Genomic DNA, 20055 nt, shown 5'->3' with positions numbered 1-20055 from the left:
TCTTGGGGGAGGACAGAAAGCTTGGCCTTTTAGGGAACTTATGGAGGGAGGTGGAGAATGGATAGGTGAGGGACCCTGCTCCCAGACTCCAAAGCTGTTCGTTTTCTTAAGGTTAGCAAACCCACAGTCCCCTGTCTCTTATCCTTAGGGCATTTTCTCTGCTGCATCCTCAGCCCTCCGGGGAGGCAGGATCGTCTGGGTTTGATAAGAGAAAAAAGGAGAGCGGGGACCCAGAACCTCCTCCCGACTTCCCCGCCCCTCATTCTGGCCTTCCGATCCTCTGCGCTAAGCCGGTCCTGACCTATTTGTCAGACTCGCACTGTTTCTCCCTCCCCTTCTCAAACAACCTCCACGTCCTGCCCCAACTTCTGGCTTTTACAACTCCTCCACCGTCGGCGAGCCGCCCTTCTTTTGCTTGACACACACCCTAACTAACCAGGACCAGCAAAAGAAGATTCCCATCCCGAGACCCCTTTTTACTGGGTTCCGGCGCTTCCGCCTCCGGGGCGAAGACTCCTCCCCCTCACTGTCCCAATTGTATTCCCTGCAAGAGCAGCCGGAAAAGCCTCCGCCGCTCAGAAGCTGGTACCTTCTCTCAGCCCACTGCACGCGCACCAGAATTACCGCAGCATCCTGGGCCAAGCTCCCGGCCCCAACCGGGCGGCGCGGGCTCCGGTGAGACTTCAGCACCACGGACAGCACCCCAACCGCGGCCCTTCGCCCTCGGCGCGCTCCCGCGGATCTAGGTGAGGTGGCGAGCTATGCCCACAGCATGGCCTGGCGCTCTGAGCCCAAGGCGCTGCTCCTCGGTTTCGGCCTCCTCTGGCTGTGCTCAGGTAATCACAGGTCACTGCGCTCTGTCTCACCCCGGTCAGGCTCAAAGGTGGAAGGAAGGGATTCCTAGAGATGGAGGAGTGTGCTGGGAGTTAGGGGACAGACCTTTGGGCCTGCAGGGAGGCCCTGGGGTACTACCCTGGGAGGAGGACATACCCTAAGGAATAAGTGATGCAAGGAAGAGGTAGAAACCGGGGCAGTGGTGCTGGGAAGGGTGTGGACACACAAAGGAAGGAGGGAGGGAACCCCCCCAGGCCAGCAGGAGGGCAGTCTCTGCAGCTCAGGTGCCATGTGAAACATTGTATCAAGAAATCTATCTGGTTCAGCACCCTCCTTTGTCTCTCCATCATTCCCTGTTCACCACATTGGGGTCCTGATTCTGGTCGCTCCACAGGGGCAAGGCGGAGGGGGAGAGAAGTGACTCTTCAACGCTCTCCTAGGGCAGGACAGAAGACTTGGGAGGGCATAAGCTCTGCCAGGCTAGGACCAGGGAGGAGCACTCTGAGGGGATAGGGTGTGATTGTGCAGAGCTACAGAAGGTGATAGAGTATATGAAGGGCAGGTACAAAGGAAATGTACATCCTAATGAGACTTCCACATGTGGAGGCACATCATGTGACTTGCATGCATAGATGAGCACTGATGGAGGGGAAGGGTGTGTGGTGTTCCTTTTGACCACCCTCCAAAACGGCCCCGGAATTGTAGGTATCTTCTAGGAGAAGCCATGGCAACATGGATTTCTCTTGAAACCACCCTCCGAGACCTTGCAGGAAGAGCAGGTCTCCACTGATGCTTGCAGAATGGTTTCTTAGTCTGGAGGAATCTGTGTTGGGCTGTCTGGGCAACTTGGTCAGTGATGCCAGGGAGTGACTTCTCTCTGAGGGGCCTCCATGGGGAAACCTAAGCATTTTGATGAGACCTTAGGGATGGAGCGTTGGGAAGCTACAGCCTCCTGTTTGGGCCTGGGTTGCCCCATTTGTCTAGGGAGAGTGGGATCCTGGATGGGCCTTTCTTGCCTACTTATTTCCTGCCCCTCAACCTACTGCCCAGGAGTCTGGGGTACGGACACAGAGGAGCGGCTGGTGGAGCATCTCTTGGATCCTTCCCGCTACAACAAGCTTATCCGCCCAGCTACCAATGGCTCTGAGCTGGTGACAGTACAGCTCATGGTATCACTGGCCCAGCTCATCAGTGTGGTGAGTGGTAGTGGGGGTGGGGGTCCCAAACTCTATGCTCAGCTGCTGAAATCAACACGCCAGAATGTGTTCATGTTTGTGCTTACTCCTCTGGAGTTCCCAAGGCTTGGGAGGTGTGGGAGGAAACATGGGTGGGTGTGGTGGGCTGAACACCTGGAGGGCCTTCTCAACCGCTTCTCTTCTTTCCTGTAGCATGAGCGGGAGCAGATCATGACCACCAATGTCTGGCTGACCCAGGTAGTGCTCTTCCTGCCCACACCCCTGGTCTTCTCTTTCCTCCTTTTCCCTTTCTTTTCATGTGTCTTTCCCTTCCTTTAATCTCCTGAAAAGAGGCAGAAAGGTATAGACTTTGGAGTCCTAATTAACTGGATTTGCATCTTGGTTCTTCCACTCACCAGCTCTGTAACGTGAACATGTTAAACTCTGCAAGATTCATTTTCTCATTTGTAAAATGAGGATTCTCATATCTTGGATTAGCTGTTAAAATTAAATGAGAAAGTATTTTATGATTCACATTTGCTGGGCAGAGAAGTCACTGTGGGAAGGTGATGGCTTGAAAAGCTTCCTGAAGCCAGATGGGCCCCCTCTTGTCCCTATTCTTGACCTTGAGCCCTTCCCAGGATAGAGGTTGATGTTGCCTCCCTCTCTCCCTTTCTCAGGAATGGGAGGATTATCGCCTTACTTGGAAGCCTGAGGAGTTCGACAACATGAAGAAAGTTCGACTCCCTTCCAAACACATTTGGCTCCCAGACGTGGTCCTATACAACAAGTAGGTGACCCTGGAGTAATGGGGAGGCTGGGGGAGACCATGGGAGTGCTCAGGGAAGGAAGGGGTCTTGGGGAAAGTAAGTCAGCTCATGCTGGGTATAGAGAAGATATTTTTCTTTGGCACAGATTCAGTCAATACCCAGATAGACCCAGACCAGAGATGTATAATATGGACGGCCAAGGTGACTTGGCCCATGGTCAGCCCCCTTTCAGCCAGTTAGGAGTCCCAGTGTTTGGAGCTGCAGTGGGATACAAATAAGGATTGACAGCCCTCAGTGCCTAAACTGATTCACAGTTCAATTCCCGGTCAGGTCACATGCCTGGGTTGTGGGCTCCATCCTCAGTCGGGGGCATGCAGGAGGCAGCCAATCAGTGTTTCTCTCTCATCATTGATATTTCTGTCTCTCCCTCCCTCTTGCTTCCTCTCTGAAATCAATAAAAATATATATTTTTAAAAAGGAATAGACTTTTTCCTGGAGGCTTAGGCAGGATCAGAGAACATGGAGGTCTCAGTTTCTCCTCCAGGTTCCATACCCTCTCCTGAAATAATAAATAATCCCTCTTACCCCCAAGATCCAAAACCACCAGTGGGACTATCTCTTCCTCCCACCTGCCTCTGTCCCCCCTCCATTGCTCCGGGAGCCTCATTCTGGCCTCCCTGGCTCCCCCAACTCCCCCTTCCGCATGTGAAGCAAACAACTTACACAATGCATGACAAGTAGCAGATGTGGCCCTCACTCCCTTCATCCAGTTCATCTCTGAGGCCTCACAGATCTCCTCAGAGAACACCTCTTCTCCCCACAAACCCACCCAGATACCATTCTCGCTCAATTCCTGCTCTGCCACCTTATACTCTGGACGTGGGTTTCCTCTCCTCCCAGTGAGGGCTGGGTTGGTGGGTGGGGGTGGAGGAACACTGAGGCCAGGGCTGACGTCTTCTCGTCCCTTGGCAGCGCTGATGGCATGTATGAGGTGTCCTTCTATTCCAATGCCCTGGTCTCCTATGACGGCAGCATCTTCTGGCTGCCGCCTGCCATCTACAAGAGTGCCTGCAAGATCGAGGTAAAGCACTTCCCGTTTGACCAGCAGAACTGCACCATGAAGTTCCGCTCCTGGACCTACGACCGCACCGAGATCGACCTGGTGCTCAAGAGCGACGTGGCCAGCCTGGATGACTTCACACCCAGCGGCGAGTGGGACATCGTGGCGCTGCCAGGCCGGCGCAACGAGAACCCCGACGACTCGACCTACGTGGACATCACCTATGACTTCATCATCCGCCGCAAGCCGCTCTTCTACACCATCAACCTCATCATCCCCTGCGTGCTCATCACCTCGCTGGCCATCCTCGTCTTCTACCTGCCGTCCGACTGCGGCGAGAAGATGACGCTGTGCATCTCCGTGCTGCTGGCGCTCACCGTCTTCCTGCTGCTCATCTCCAAGATCGTGCCGCCCACCTCCCTGGACGTGCCGCTGGTTGGCAAGTACCTCATGTTCACCATGGTGCTCGTCACCTTCTCCATCGTCACCAGCGTGTGCGTGCTCAACGTGCACCACCGCTCGCCCACCACGCACACCATGGCGCCCTGGGTCAAGGTGCTCTTCCTGGAGAAGCTGCCCACGCTGCTCTTCATGCAACAGCCACGCCACCATTGCGCCCGCCAACGCCTGCGCCAGAGGCGGCGCCAGCGGGAGCGCGAGGGCGCCGGAGCCCCCTTTTTCCGCGAAGCCCCGGGGGCCGACTCCTGCACGTGCTTCGTCAACCACGCGTCTGTCCAGGGCTTGGCGGGGGCCTTCGGGGCGGAGCCCGCGCCCGCAGCCGTGCCTGGGCGCTTGCGGGGGCCTTGTGGCTGTGGCCTCCGGGAGGCAGTGGACGGCGTGCGCTTCATCGCGGACCACATGCGCAGCGAGGACGAGGATCAGAGCGTGAGTGTGGGGGTGGGGGGACGGGGTACTCAGGGCGTGGGTGCTGCGGGATCTGGAAAGCAGTCGCGTGGTGTAGAGACCCGCAAAGCTGGTCGGGCGGGATGAGGGAATGCAAGTCAGCTGGGGGCTGGGGGCTTGGGTGCTGGCCAGGGTTTTGGGTTGGCTTCCGGGATGAGGCGCCGCCCAAGCTGGGGTCCTACAGGATGACCTTGCGGCTTCCTGAGGACCAGCACCCAGTGGGGAGATGCCCCATGTGGGGCATCACCAGTGTCAGGAGGGCGGCCAGGAAGGGGAGGAGGCCCTTCTGAGTTGGCAGTCGGCCTGTACCCGCTGCTCGCATTCCCAAGTCCAAGTTGTTAATCTTCAGCTCTTAGCACAAACCGAGACAGTTCTTTGTGTGCCCCACGGGAGAAGGGAAGGCAGAATTAAAGGCAGTGGAAGGAGTGTGGGGAGGTGTGGAGAGGTGGGTGTTCAGAGGTTCCAAGGGCCTGCTGGTGGAGGAGACAGTCCCAAATCAATATACTGTTTCTGCTCTTCTGGGTCCAGGGGAATGGCCTTGTGAAATATTTATGGAGGTAGGGGTAGGTAGGGGCTAGAGCTTCTGAGACTCGCCCCCCAGCTTTCTGCACAGCTGGCTTTTTCTGGCAGCTTCCCAGAAAGGGGACTCCCATGGTTTCCCAATTGGAGAGCCAAGCATGAAGAGTTGACATGCCCCTACTTTGAGTGCCCCCGCGCTCAGTCTTTGGGTACTTGGCTAGTTCCAGGCAGCTGCTCAGCTGTTGCCCTGGTGACCAGTGAGGTTTCTGCTGGGTCACTGCCATTCCAGTTTGAGGGTGAAGAAGGGCGAGCTCCTGCACTACTGTTTGGGGGAGGGGGAAGAGGACTTCAGAGCCTGGCGTTTGAGCAGGTCCTGATGGCAAAAGAGGTATTGCCCAGGCTGGAGGTGATGGGGTGGAAGCCTCCCAGCCAGCAGAGGCCAAGTAGAGGCTGCATGCGTGGGGGCGGAGGTGCAGGAATCCAGCCAGCTTCTCACAGCTCCGCCCCCTGCTGCAGTCCACGCATGTCATGTGCATTTACCCAGCAGGGTGCCGAGGATGCCGTGACCTACTTGGCTGCCTCACAGGCATCTCCAACTTAACATGTCCCAAACAGTGCTTGATCTACATCCCCACCTACTCCTCTTCTCACCTCCCATTTTAGCAAATGGCATCACCTTCCACCTGATGGGTTCAGACTAAAAACCTGGAGTGACTCTCGACTTCTGGAGTAATTCTTTAAAAATATATATTTTTATGGATTCTTTTTTAGAGGGAGAGGAAGGGAGAGGGAGAGAGAGAAACATCCATGTGAGAACACGGATCAGCTGCCTCATGCATGCTGCCTATGGGGGATCGAGCTCGCAACCTGGGCATGTAGCCTGACGCGGATCCAGCTGACAACCTTACAGTGCGCAGGATAATGCCCAGCCAACTGAGCCACACCGGTGTGTGTTTTTCCTTGTTAATCCTCATCTGAGGATATTTTTTTAAAAATGTACTTGTGTTGATTTCAGAGAGGAAGGGAGAGGGAGAGAGATAGAAACATCCATGATGAGAGAGAATCATTGATCGGCTGTCTCCGGCACGCACCTCACTGGGGTTTGAGCCCACAACCTGGGCACGTGCCCTGATTGGGAAATTGAACCATGACCTCCTGGTTCATAGGTCAGTGCTCAACCTCTGAGCCACACCAGCCATGCTCACCTGAGGATATTTGTTCCTTTGCTTTTTTCAGAGAGAATGGAAGGGAGGGAAGGAGGGAGAGAAACACTGATGTAAGAGAGACACATTGATTGGTTGCCTTCCTGCATGCACCCCCAGAGGGGGCAGAGAATGAACCCACAACCCAGGTACGTGCCCTTGACCAGGAATTGAACCTGAGACCCTTTGGTGCGCAGGTTAATGCTCCAACCACTGAGGCATGCTGGCCAAGGCTGCTTTTTTTTTTTTTTTAACCTCACCTGAAGATTTGTTTTCATTGGTTTCAGAGAGAAAGGAAGGGAGAGAGAGGGAGGGAGGAGGGAGAGAGAGGAAGAGAGAAAAAGAGAGAGAAACATTGATGTGAGAAACATGGATCGGTTGCCTTGAGTACGTGCCCCACATGGGGGTTGAACCTGAAACCTGGGCATGTGCCCTGACTGGAAACGGAGCCTGCAGTCTTTTGGTGCTTGGGATGGTGCTCCAGCCAACTGAGCTGCCCGGCCAGAGTGTAATTCTTCTATTTTTATTTACTTTGTGTCCGTCTCCTTCAGGAGATTGTAACTCACAGGATGTGTTTGTCTTGCTCTCGTTATATCCCCCGTGCCAGCATGGTGCCACATAGTAGGCATACCTGTGACATGAATGAGTCATTATTCAGCTGCTGACTAAATGAAGGTGCACAGGTGCCTTCTTCCCATCCCCCAGCCAGCTGGGCTGCAGATGAACATGTGTGCTAAGACCTAGACTCAGGCTGGAGTGGAGCAGCTCTGTCCCACAGGGGACTTTGTCTTTTTGACTAATTTGTTCACATCTGGGACTTAGTCCTCACCGTCTGGGGCCTGTGTGCTCAAGATGATACTGTTGGACGGGGCTCCCCATGCAGTCATGTAAGGAGCAGAGGGAGCCATTCATTTACTAACAACACCCATTTACTGGTACTCTGTGTCCCATGTGCTGGAATTACAAAAGTGAATCTGACGGGCCCTTGTCGTTTAGGAGCTGAAGGAAGAGGTATGGGGCGGGGGTGCGGCGCAGATATGCAAACTGGAATGGTAACACAATGCAGTGAAAATACTGTGCTAGAAATGTGTACAGAGTGTTAAAGGAACCCAGAAGGGACAAAGGTTCATTCTTATCAGGGGCATCAGGAAAGCTTTCATAGAAGAGGTGACATTTGATTTGGGCTTTGAAGGATGTATAGGAGTTCACCAGGTATAGACAGAGAGGACAGGAATTCTAGACAGAAAAGAAACCCAAAGGCATGGAGAACTGAGAGAATATGTGGGGTTTGGTAAACCTGAGGTATAGCATGGAAGAGGATAGGGGGTAGGCTCATTTGCCATGGGTGAGGCTTGACTCCAGATTTGGGAGTTTGGATAGGTCCTGAAGGCAGGGGGGCCACTGCTGGAGGCTTTTAAGCATGCTTTGGAAAGGTCACTCTGGGGTCATGAGGGAGAGGCGTGGTGTGTGTGTGTGTGTGTGTGTGTGTGTGTGTGTGTGTAAGGTGGGACCTGCTATACCCATTCCGTTCCTATCTTTCATCATGTGACTGATATACTTGGGCATCATTTGTCTCCATCCAGGTGAGCGAGGACTGGAAGTATGTCGCCATGGTGATGGACCGGCTATTCCTTTGGATCTTTGTCTTCGTCTGTGTCTTTGGTACCATCGGGATGTTCCTACAGCCTCTCTTCCAGAACTACACCACCGCCACCTTCCTCCATGCAGACCACTCAGCTCCCAGCTCCAAGTGAGCCTCCCTCACCCAGCTCCATGGCCCTTCACCCCTTTGCCCTCTGTTGCACAATAGTTTTGGGTGGAAGAGGATGAGCTATCAGGAAGAGGGGCGCTGCCCACAAAGATCCATCCTTCCACGTCTCCTGGAGCCCCTCCCCCCCACACCTGGGCCCACACACAGCCAGCTGCACCTGGAAGCTGGGCCAGCCGCTCTCCTCCTCCTGCACCAATAGTGCTGCTGGTTGAGGATGAAGGCTGAGAAAAGGAGGATGGAGAGATCAGCGACTTCCAGCCTGAGGAAAGTGTGAAGGGGAAGGGCCCAAAAAGGGGCCAGTATCTTCCACTGCCTTCCAGTCATGGGAAAGGGTGTGGAGGAGGAGGGGAGAGGGACAGGGGCTCCAACTCTGTGCTGGGCTGGCCCAACACAATGGCAGCTCAGAAGGGAGGAGCAAGAGGAGAGAGGCCTGGGTGTGACCTGATGCTTGCCTTAGCTCTGGTGAACTGCAGCTGGGCTGGGTGGGCCTCACAATGGGCACAGGTTCCTGCCCAGAGGGTTCGTCTGCTGCTGTGGTCAGACTCCTGGAGGAAGCTTGCAGCCCAGTCCCACAGCCCCAGCTCCCCTCCTCCTGGTGAGGAATTCTCCACACCCCTGGACTTCCCTTCCTTTCTTGCCCAGCCAGGTGTGATGGTCAAGACTGGGGATTGGGAGCCTCTGAGTTTTGAGTCTTTGCGTGACCTGCTTGGAGCCTGAGGTCCTGAGTATACACACTTTGTGAGAAGGGCAAGTTCACAGGCTGTTTTTTACCCCCAGTTGAACTGACTGGTTGTTTGAAGTAAATGAAGGATGCTAGCTGTAAGCAGACCCAGCTTTTTGACATTTTTTAAATGTATTTTTTATTGATTTTAGAGAGAAGGGAGAGGGACAGAGAGATAGAAACATTGATCGGCTGCCTCCTGCATACCCTACACTGGGGATCCATCCTGCAACCTGGGCATGTGCCCTGACTGGGAATCGAACCATGACCACCCGGTTCATAGGTCAACTCTCACCCACTGGGCCACAGTGGCCGGGTCAGAACCAGGCTTTTTGCTTCAGCAGAGCTGGCTGCTGGGAGCGGCCACATCAGGATGTAGGGCTGCTCCTGCTCCGCCCTACTCTTCAGGGCTCTGTTCTTCCTGCTCTCGCCTCCTCTTACCCCGCCCACCCAAACCTGAGCAAGGGTGCAGGGGACAGGACTGCTGCTGCCAGTGGCTCCCAGAAGGCATCCCATCCTGTGAGTCTGTGGAGGCTGTGTGCTGACACTACTCCCAGGGGACAGCTGGAGGCCACCTGGCCTGTTAGCACAGCAAACAGACCTCTGATGGGATCTTCTGTCCCCATCCCTGCCACGGGACTGGCTCTGATTTATGGTCCCAGCCTGTGCTCAGTGCTGGGCCAGCAGGTGGCCGGTCACAGAGGGGTCAGTCTGCCAAGTGCACAGGGGTCTGGCCCGCACACACCATGCTATTCTCAAGCCTAGCTGGACTCCTGTGCCTCCAGGCCCAGCACAGACTGGGGTGCCAGTGGGTGAGAGGAGACACACGGCAATGCAGAGCGCTGAACAGGGGTCACGTTCTGGATTCTAGTCCCAGCTCTGCCACTTAACCATCTTGAGCAGTCTCTGCCTTGTTAGGTCTCTGTTCCTCACCTATGAAATGGGGACAGTGGTGCCCTCTTTATGGGGTTGCTGAGAGGATGAAGTGATGTTTGTGAAAAAGCCCATTGCTCTCGCGGGCACAGAGTGGATGATCTATTACCGTGGAGTCAGAGAGGCAGTCATAGCTGGTGGGAATGGGGTCACCTGTCATGTCAGTCTCCCCCTAGACCAGGGGTGGGCAAACTTTTTGACTCGAGGGCCACAATGGGTTCTTAAACTGGACCGGAGGGCCAGAACTAAAGCATGGATGGAGTGTTTGTGTGAACTAATATAAATTCAAAGTAAAGGAGCGGAGGGGAGAGCAAGAGAACCGGATAGAACAGCCGGATCTGGCCCGTGGGCCGTAGTTTGCCCACGGCTGCCCTAGACCCTTGCTTACCCATTTCTCTTTCTTTTTAGTTTTTATGTACTTTTTATTTTATTTTAAAAAAATCTTTATTGTTGGGAGTATTACAGATGTCCCCCTTCCCCCCCCACCCACTGCTCCCCTCTACCCAGTTCCTGCCCCACCCCAGGCCTTCACCACCCTATTGTCTGTGTCTGTAGGTAAGATCTTTGGTTAATCTCTTCCTGCCCCCACCCCCCCACCCAGTTCCCTCTGAGATTCATCAGTCTGTTCCATGCTTCCATGACTCTGACTCTGTTTTATTCACCAGTTTATTTTGTTCATTAGATTTCTTGTTCATCTTGATTTTTAGATTTAATTGTTGATAGATATGTATTTGTTGCCATTTTATTGTTCATATTTTTTATCTTTCCTTCTTCTTCTTCTTAAATAATACCCTTCAACATCCTATATAATAAAAGTCTAATATGCAAATTGTCCCCTCGACCAGGAGTTCGACAGGGAGCGGGGCCGCTGGCCAACCTCCCGTGGCCCCTCCCCTCGGCCATCCCTGCCCCCCTATCACCCCCCCCCCCAATCAGGGGATCTCATCTGTGCATGAATTTGTGCACTGGGACTCTAGTTTCATATAATACTGGTTTGGTGGATGAATTCCTTTAGCTTTTTCTTGTTTGTGAAGCTCTTTATCTGACCCTCAATTCTAAATGCTGTGTAGTGTAATCTTGGTTGAAGGTCCTTACTATTCATCACTTTGAATATTTCTTTCCACTCCCTTCTGGCCTGCAAAGTTTCTGTTGAGAAATCAGCTGACAGTCATATGGGCACTCCCTTGTAGGTAACTAACTGCTTTTCTCTTACTTCTTTTAAGATTCTCTCTTTGTCTTTAAACTTTGGCATTTTAATTATGATGTGTCTTGGTGTGGGCCTCTTTGGGTTCTCTTGTTTGGGACTCTCTGCGCTTCCTGGACTTGTAAGTCTATTTGTTTCACCAGGTGGGGGAAATTTTCTGTCTTTATTTCTTCAAATAGGTTTTCAATATCTTGCTCTCTCTCTTTTCCTTCTAGTGGCCCCCACCCCCATAATGTGAATGTTGGTATGCTTGAAGTTGTCCCAGAGGCTCCTTACACTTTCTTCATATTTTTGGATTCTTTTTTATTTTTTCTCTTCTGATTGGGTGTTTTTTGCTTCCTCATACTCCAAATCATTGATTTGATTCTTGGAATCCTCTACTCTATTGTTGAATCCCTGTAAATTGTTCTTTATTTCACTTAGTGTATGCTTAATTTCTGACTGGTCCTTTTTCATGTCTTTGACATTCTCATTATAAGATCCTTGAGTAACCTTATAACCATGGTTTTGAACTCTGTATCTAGAAGTTTGCTTGCTTCCATTTCTTTCATTTGTGACATGTTTCTTTGTCTCTGCATTTTTAAAATATATTTTATTGATTTTTACAGAGAGGAAGGGAGAGGGATAGAGAGTTAGAAACATCGATGAGAGAGAAACATCGATCAGCTGCCTCCTGCACACCTCCTACTGGGGATGTACCCGCGACCAAGGTACATGCCCTTGACCGGAATTGAACCTGGGACCTTTCAGTCCGCAGGCTGACGCTCTATCCACTGAGCCAAATCGTTTAGAGCTGTCTCTGCATTTTGGTTGCTTCCCTGTGTTTGTTTCTATGTATTAGATAGAGCTACTATGTCTCCTGGAATTGGTGGAATGGCCTTGTGTAGTAGGTGCTGTAGGGCCCAGTGGCTCAGCCTCCCCAGTCACCTGAGTGGGCACTCTAGGCGTACCCCTGTGTGGGCTGTGTGCACATTCTTGTAGTTGAGCCTTGATTGCTGTTGGCGTCTCTGGGAGGAGTCGACCTCCAGGCCAGTGGGCTGTGAGGACCAGCTGTGAGAACAGTGGGAGAGCTGCTGTGCTAGAGCCGGGTCTTGGGTCTTTTATTGATAGGTTTGGGGCACGTGGTCACCAGCTGCAGCTTGTCTGAAGCCTGAGGAAGAACAGGCTATTCATAGGGAAAAGCTGCTGCAAACAGCTTAGGGTGAGCCTGCAAATTGGATGGGGCGGGGTCTCAGGGAATCATTAGGGCGGAGCAAACAGTGTGCTCCAGGCTGATAGAGACTCCAATATGCCTGCCAGTCAGCCCTGCAACAGGGGAGGTCCCCGCACCGGGACAATGACCCTTGCGAGCACCCCTGTTTGGGAGGACGCCGCCCGGAGTTCCTGCCCCGATGCCAGACAACCCAGTTCCTCCCCGTATGTGTCTGGGTCCCCAGCGCTGGAGCTCAGGAGAAGCCGACCGTGTAAGTTTGTGCGCCGGCCCCTCACACCTGGGATTCCACCAGCCTCGGTGTCACTCAGCCCCAATCCCTGACGGTTTTTACAGCCTGTGGTTGCGTGGACTTCTCTTCCCAGCTCTGGAACGCTGGGCTGGGGTTTGGTGTGGGGCTGGGCTGGGACCCCTTGCTCCTCACGGGCCGCCTCTGCAGAGACAATCTCCCTCTGTATTAAAAATACAGCACACATGGGTGTGAGACCAGCCGGTTCCTCGCCTCCACCCCTCCTACCAGTCCCAGAGTGCTTTCTTCGTTACTTTTCTAGTTGTGATGAGAAGTAGGCCTTCCATTCAGCCAGCTTTCGTGGTGGTTCTGCATTTTAGTTGTGATTTTGATGTGATTGTGGGAGGCGGCGAGTGCAGGCATTTATTGATAGGCTTGGGGCACGCTGTCACCAGCTGCAGCTTGTTTGAGGATTTCAGCGAAGTCTGAAGCCCAAGCCAGGACATCTTGGTTCTCCTCTACCCCATCTCTTTCTCGAACAAACCAAGTCGCCCCAAACAGGGCCTGTGTCTGGGGGAACTGAGAGCTGGAGGGAATGCTCTGGGAGTCCAGCGGGTGGGTCTCTCTGGAGCATCTTCAGGTTGGAACTGGCCTTGGCCCTGACTTCCCTTCTGGGTCAGCTGCTCCTGATGCAGGTGTGCTCAGGGCTCCCTGATGACCGAGGCCTCACTGGTGGTGTGTGCGAGGTGTCCCCAGCGCTCTCACCCGCCTGCCAGAACAGGCTTCTGGACAGCTCCCCTCAGGGGGTAGTGTCTTGGCTCCATGGAACGCACTTCTCCTAGAACAGCACATTGCTAGTTGCCAGTGTTAATGCCTGGCCTCACCTCAAACTCATAGCCCTAAGGAAACACCTGGAACCTGAAACAGCAACTGGAAAGGAACTCCGTCTGAGGGTTGGTGTCTCCCTCTGAAGGGAAGGGTGCTGGCCTGGGGCCCGCCCTGCTGGCTCTCCCAGGCTCCTGGCCCATCAGCGGCTGCTGTTGGCTGCACTCGCTTTTAGTCCTTCCCCCGTGGCTGTTGTCCAAGGAAGCCAGCAGACGGTGCTAGAGGGACTTAGAGAGCAGCTCCTCCGAATCCTCTCCACACACATAAGGAAACCGAGGCCTGGAGATCCTTTACTGCCTGACCTTGTACAAGCACCTTACTCAAATCTGCTCATCCTCATCTGTAAAATGGGGTGAGAGAGTGGGCTGGGGGCTGCAATAAGGAAGAGAGGGATCGACGTACACGAAGGGGCTAGCTAACCAGGCAGGGTCCCTGGGCAGTGCCATTCCCTCCATCTCTGGCTTCAGCCCTCTGGGGACCATCCCAGTGGGGAGGGGAGGGGAGGGCAGAGGAGGGGAGAGGAGACGAGACGCCACTCCGTGAGCCAGGTGTTAGGTATCAGTGCAGGGTCTGAACCCTCCAGGGCACCGGGAAGCTTTGGAGAACCAGGTTCTCCATCCTCGGGTCGTCTGTCCTCGTCCCTTGGTGCTGTCTGGGCAGCACCTTGCCCCTTCCTTGGTGGGGCTGTTTCTAGAGAATCAGGTGCCCGGCTCAGTGCTGGGCACGGACCCGAGGCCCCAGATCTGAAGAGGGAGGGAGACACCGGATTGCAGCCTGAGTGAGGTGGCCTGGGAGGGGGGCAGTGGGGGAACGAGTAGGGATGGTCTCCATCAGAAACGGCAAGACCACAGGTGACCTGAGAGCCGTTTCTGTCTGAAAAGAGCGCCTGCAGGCTCTCTGCTTTTGACAGTTGGCCCTGCAGCAGGGGGAAGGCAGCTTCCTGGCCGCGAGGGAGCTAATACTGGAACAGCTGGTACCAAGTTATTGAAAATGTAAAAGCAAACGAGACACGGGCAGCCCCCAGCTGGCATTTTCTGCAGAGCAAGGCTGTCTGCGGAGGAAAGGCTGTTTCCCTCTGAGGAACTAGGGGTGCCCTAGGGATCTGGGGAGCTTCGGCCCCTGTTCGGTCTCCTCCCAACTGCAGTATTAACTACTGTTTACTATGGGCCTGCTCTGTGCCACGTGCACGTGCTTCAGATGCACTGTCGTTATTCCTCACAAGCACCCTGCAGGGAAGGGGCCTGTGGACAGAAAACAGGGCTCAGACGCCCAGTGACAGCTGCTGAGCAGGGCTGGGCCCGAAACCTGACTCACGGCCCCCGAGGCGGTGCGCTCCCGCGGCTGAGGTGGGTAGAAGGAAAGTGAGGGGCTCTCAGGGTCTTTTCTGAATTCATTCCCAAGCCAGGGTGGGCCTGGGTCCAGTTGCCACCCTCTGCTTCTAGGCTGGTGTCACAGCCTCCCACTCACCCACCCAGACTAGACAGAGGACAAGCAGCCACCTGTTTTTTTTTTAATGTAAGTACAGATTTATTTGTACCCACATAACGAAGAAAAGCAGTCTTCTGACAAATGGAGGCCATTAAGATTCTTAAGTAGCTGACTTTGGGACCCACTACAATGGGAAGACTTGCTTTGTTGCCTTGAGAGGTTGGGTCTATGGACCTAACACTCAGCAGGCTTTTTCAATAGGGCCTCCTCCTCCTCTAATTCCTTATGATGTACAAGCCGGTGCTGCAGGCAGTTTGTGTTACTCTTCTGTTCCTCCAGGTACTTTCCCCTGAAGCATGAGACATTGTGTCCTTGTTGGCAGAAGCATGGTCTTCACGTAGCAGGAGCTCAGTTAATCGGCTCTCCAATTCCAGAGCAGATGCTAGAGCTTGCATGCTGGTTCCCCAGTTCTCTCTCAGGCCTCAATCCCCGGGAGGCAGGTTGTACTCTCACGTCCTCTGAGATATCATAGGAATCGCTTTCCATGTTCCCTCTTCACCTCAGCTTGATTTTCAATGCATGTGGCAACACGAGGTTCTTCTGGCCTCCCATGTAGTAACGGGCCACAGAGAGGTGGGCATCACTGATGTGCAGCTCATCGATGCCACGTGATTCATAGCAGCCCTACACGCTCAGAGAGGGGGTGCTTGGCTGCCATCGCAGCTCTAGAGAAAACCAGGCATAAACAGTTTTAATATTCATCCCAACAGGCCCAGGAGGTCAGTGTGATAGTCACATGGTTCCCAAGGGGCTGTAGGTCTAGGACACTCACTGATCTGCCCTTGGTGCCCATCTCCCCGACATGCCTTGCGTGGCCTCCCTTGTCTGTGCTCCTGGTCTAGCCCACTCCAGGCCAGACTCATTAGGAACTCAAGATTCCTTTTTTTTTTTTTTTTTTTTTTACTTAAAAAAAATCTTGATTGTTGAAAGTATTACATATGTCTCTCTTTCCCCTCCCTCCCCATTGACCTTCAGCCACCCCCCTACTCCTGCCCCAGGCCTTTACCACCCTATTGTCGGTGTCCATAGGTAGGTTATATATATTTGCATACAAGTTCTTTGTTTGATCACTTCCCAGCCACTCACCCTCCCCCACCTCCCCTCCGAGATTCTGCACTCTGTTCCATGCTTCCATGTCTCTGGATCCACTCCGTTCATATGAGTGAGATCACGTGATACTTGTCTTTCTCTGACTGGTTTATTTCACATAGTATAATACTCTCTAGGTCCCTCCATGCTGTCTCAAAGGGTAAAGAGATCCTTCATTTTAACTGCAGCATAGTATTCCTTGGTATAAATGTACCACAGCTTTTTTATCCACTTGTCTACTGATGGGCACTCGGGCTGTTTCCAGATCTTAGCTATTGTAAATTGTGCTGCTTTGAACATAGGGGTGCATACATTCTTTCTGATTGGTGTTTCAGGTTTCTTAGGATATATTCCTAGAAGTGGGATCACTGGGCCAAACGGAAGTTCCATATTTAGTTTTTTGAGGAAACTCCATACTGTTTTCCATAATGGCTGCACCAGTCTGCATTCCCACCAGCAGTGTACTAGGGTCCCCTTTCTCCACGTTCTCGCAGTCATTTGTTGACTTGTTGATGGTAGCCATTCTGACAGGTGAGGTGACAACTCATCGTCGTTTTAATTTGCATCTCTGATGATCAGTGACTTAGAGCATTTTTTCATATGTCTCTTGGCTATCTGTATGTCCACTTCGGAGAAGTGTCTGTTTAGGTCCTTTGCCCATTTTTTTTTTTTAATATATTTTATTGGTTTATTACAGAGAGGAAGGGAGAGGGATAGAGAGTTAGAAACATCGATGAGAGAGAAACATGGATCAGCTGCCTCCTGCACACCCGCTACTGGGGATGTGCCCGCAACCAAGGTACATGCCCTTGACTGGAATCGAACCCGGGACCCTTCAGTCCGCAGGCCGATGCTCTATCCACTGAGCCAAACCAGTCAGGGCTGCCCATTTTTGATTGGATTGGTGTCTTCCTTTTGTTAAGTTGTATGAGTTCCTTATATATTTTGGATATTAACCCTTTATCAGATATATCATTGTTCTCCCAGACAGTGGGCTCCCTTTTCGTTTTGTTGGTTTCTTTTGCTGTGCAGAAGCTTTTAATTTTGTAGTCCCATTTGTTTATTTTCTCCTTCATTTCCTGCCCTAGGAGATGTATCTATAAACATATTGCTATGAGAGATGTCTGAGATTTGCTGCCTATGGTTTCTTCTATGAAATTATGGTTTCCTGACTTATATTTAAGTCTTTTATTCTTGTGTATGGTATAAGTTGATGGTCTAGTTCAGGGGTGGGCAAACTTTTTGACTCGAGGGCCACAATGGGTTCTTAAACTGGACCGGAGGGCCGGAACAAAAGCATGGATGGAGTGTTTGTGTGAACTAATATAAATTCAAAGTAAAGGAGCGGAGGGGAGAGCAAGAGAACCGGATAGAACAGCCGGATCCAGCCCGTGGGCCGTAGTTTGCCCAAGGCTGGTCTAGTTTCATTTTTTTGCATGGATCTGCCCAATTTTTCCAACACCATTTATTGAAGACTATCTTGTCTCCATTGTATGTTATTGCCTCCTTTGTCAAATATTGAGCATAATGGTTTGGGTTGATTTCTGGGGTCTCTGTTCTGTTCCATTGATCTATATGCCTGTTCTTGTGCCAGTAGCAGGCTGTTTTGATTACGGAGGCTTTGTAGCATAATTTGATATCTGGTATTGTGATTCCTCCAACTTTGTTCTTCTTTCTCAAGATTGCCGCAGCTATTTGGGATCTTTTTTGGTTTCATATAAAATTTTGGAGTATTCTAGATCTGTGAAATATGCTGTTGGAATTTTAATAGGGATTGCATTGAATCTGTAGATTGCCTTGGATAGTATGGACATTTTAATGATGCTAATTCTACCAATCTATAAACGTGGTATATTCTTCCGTTTGTTTATATCTTCCTCTTTTTTCAACGTCCTGAAGTTTTCTGAGTACAAGCCTTTTACCTCCTTAGTTAAGTTTATTCCTAAGTATCTTAATTTTTTTCTTTGTTGCAATCGTAAATGGGATTATTTTTCTTTCTGAGAATTCATTATTGGTGTGTAAAAAAGCCATCGATTTTTGCGTGATTTTGTAGCCTGCTACATTGCTAAATCCATTTATTAAATCTAGTAGTTTCTTGGAGTCTTTATGGTTTTCTATGTACAATATTATCATCTGCAAATAATGAGAGTTTTACCTCCTCCTTTCCAATTGGGATGCCTTTTATTTCTTCTTCTTGTCTGGTTGCCATGGCTAGGACTCCCAGTACTGTGTTGAATAAGAGTGGTGAAAGCAGACATCCTTGTAGGAACTCAAGATTCTTGTAAAGACAAGTTGTTTCCAAAGACATCTTGTCTGTTATATTGGGGGGCAGGGAGGACCCAGGTTGGCAAATATGGGAAAATCAGAAAATGCTGGGAAAAAAGCGTCATGAGGTTAAAGACAGTAGAAGAACCTGAAGAAAAGTTCAGTGGTAATTGTGCAATTAGTGTGGTTTGTTGCCTTCCAAGTCTGTCCATTAGATGGAAATGAAATGATCAAATGGCTAGGCCTGTAGTAGAGCCGAGAGAGCGCTCCTGGGGAGGACCCTGGAGGGCAGGGCAGAGGCGGGTGCCGGGGCCTCCTCTCACAGCCCCTGCGCTCTGGGAAGGCAAGGCCATAGTCTGCGTGGAGGCCAGACCTGCTCCTGGAACACTGGTTTGATCCGGATCCAAGTCCTGGAAGAGGCATTGAATTGTGGGCCTCCTAGATGAAAGGCAGGGTGAGCAGCACTAAGGAAAATCCTGTGGTCCCGCCTGACAGGTGGGGTGGGGAGCACAGTCCCCACGCCTGGCACTAGCCTTAGGCAGGTAGGAAACTGCCCCCTTTCTCAAAGTCCCGGACACTCCCTCCCTCCAGGTGGAGCCGGGGGCTGCCTGAGAACAGGACAGCGGCGCTCGGGGTTCCCGGTACATCCCGGCAGCAGACACGCAATCCTTCCCTGCGTTTAAAGCTGTCTAGCTCAGCCAGCACCACTTCAACATGTGAGCAACACCCAGAGTTCTTCTGGTCCTTACTTAGTGTGCCCCAAACACAGACATGTCCTTGCCCCCGCCCGGCTCAGCTGCTGCATCTGTGTAATGCGTGAGGAAGGAGGCTTTGCTGTGACGGCCTCGCCCTTGTGTCCTCTGGCTTATCATTCTTCAAAGGTCAAGCATGAGTCTTGTAAAAATTCTGGACTAAATTACAGTGTGGCAAGTGGTGCATTCTCTTTGAAATTCAAGACGAAGAAATATTCTGGATGCCAGCTATGAAGTAAAAGGCAAATGGCCCTCCTCCTGATACGGCCACCCAGCCAGTCCTGGTTCAGGCGGCACATCCCTGCAGGCGAAACACCTTGTGGGGCAGGGTGTGGGAGGGAGGGGCTGTAAAAACCACCCTCCAGGAGAGGTGGAATTCTGTAGGTAATTTGTGATACTGTCCCGTGGCGTATTTTCTTACCCCGGGCTTTGAAATCTTGCCTATCAAGTCTCTGGGAACAAGACATTTAAGGGCGGGCTCTGAGGGGGGGTGGGGGGATACCTGATGTATCTCACCCCGCCCCACAAGCTCAGCTCCCAGGTAGGTGCACTGAAATGGCACCTTTCTGCAGGCGGGGGTGGCCTTTCCCCGTGTCAGAGGCAGCTACTGCTGGTGCCAGAAACCCCTCCATCCCCACTCCCACCTCCCCCAAGAAACCAAGACTTGAAGCTTTCTACCAATTCAGATTCTTTATTTACTTAGAAGGAATGTATAATGTTAGTCACGTATCAGGGAGACACATAAAAGCGGAATTTAAAAACTGACTGCAGCCTCATGGCACCCAAGTCCAGGCTCGGGCTCTGCCCACTCTGCTCTTGGAGTCACTGCTACGACCCCAAAACCCAACAGAGTCTCTTCCAAGTGAGTAAAGGAAACAGCGTCAAGCAGTGACAATTTTTACAAGTGATTACTCAAGGAATGCACAAAAGCCACAGTTCAGACAAATCAACTACAAAGATCATTTAAAAAAAGAAGGGGTGGGGAGAAGGGGGTCCTGCTTATTAAAAACAAAGATTGGACAGGAAGGTGAGAACACTCTAGGCA

General features: G+C 52.0%; 2 protein-coding genes across 3 annotated transcripts in view; one reads left to right on the top strand and one right to left on the bottom strand.

Annotated features, from left to right (window-relative positions):
- Positions 1 to 525: 525 nt before the first annotated feature.
- CHRNB2 (cholinergic receptor nicotinic beta 2 subunit) lies at positions 526 to 18093 on the top strand. Of its 2 annotated transcripts, XM_080647406.1 has the most exons (7): positions 526 to 836; positions 1885 to 2030; positions 2223 to 2267; positions 2690 to 2799; positions 3752 to 4724; positions 8047 to 8213; positions 12392 to 18093. In XM_080647406.1, exons 1-7 carry the CDS (start codon positions 773 to 775, stop codon positions 12624 to 12626), a joined length of 1740 nt encoding a protein of 579 aa, XP_080503532.1. In that variant the 5' UTR covers positions 526 to 772; the 3' UTR covers positions 12627 to 18093. The 2 variants fall into 2 exon arrangements, with proteins under 2 accessions (XP_080503532.1, XP_080503533.1); XM_080647407.1 differs by lacking the exon at positions 12392 to 18093 and having other exon boundaries at positions 8047 to 9061.
- ADAR (adenosine deaminase RNA specific) overlaps positions 15435 to 20055 on the bottom strand; it is a 47310-nt gene continuing 42689 nt past the window's right edge. Inside the window, exon 15 of the mRNA XM_080647404.1 lies at positions 15435 to 15569. Within this exon, the coding sequence (XP_080503530.1) occupies positions 15518 to 15569 (52 nt within the window). The 3' untranslated portion in view covers positions 15435 to 15517. The remainder of the gene's footprint in view (positions 15570 to 20055) is intronic.

Source organism: Plecotus auritus (genome assembly GCF_963455305.1).
Source record: "Plecotus auritus genome assembly, chromosome: 12".
In the NCBI taxonomy this organism is placed as follows: Eukaryota; Metazoa; Chordata; class Mammalia; order Chiroptera; family Vespertilionidae; genus Plecotus; species Plecotus auritus.
This window is presented reverse-complemented; position numbering and strand designations above follow the sequence as displayed.

Coding starts and splice junctions, on each gene's coding strand:
- CHRNB2 (XM_080647406.1), top strand. CDS start 773: ATGGCCTGGCGCTCTGAGCCCAAGGCGCTGCTCCTCGGTTTCGGCCTC. Junction 837..1,884: donor CCTCCTCTGGCTGTGCTCAG/GTAATCACAGGT, acceptor CCTACTGCCCAG/GAGTCTGGGGTACGGACACA. Junction 8,214..12,391: donor CACTCAGCTCCCAGCTCCAA/GTGAGCCTCCCT, acceptor TATGCCTGCCAG/TCAGCCCTGCAACAGGGGAG.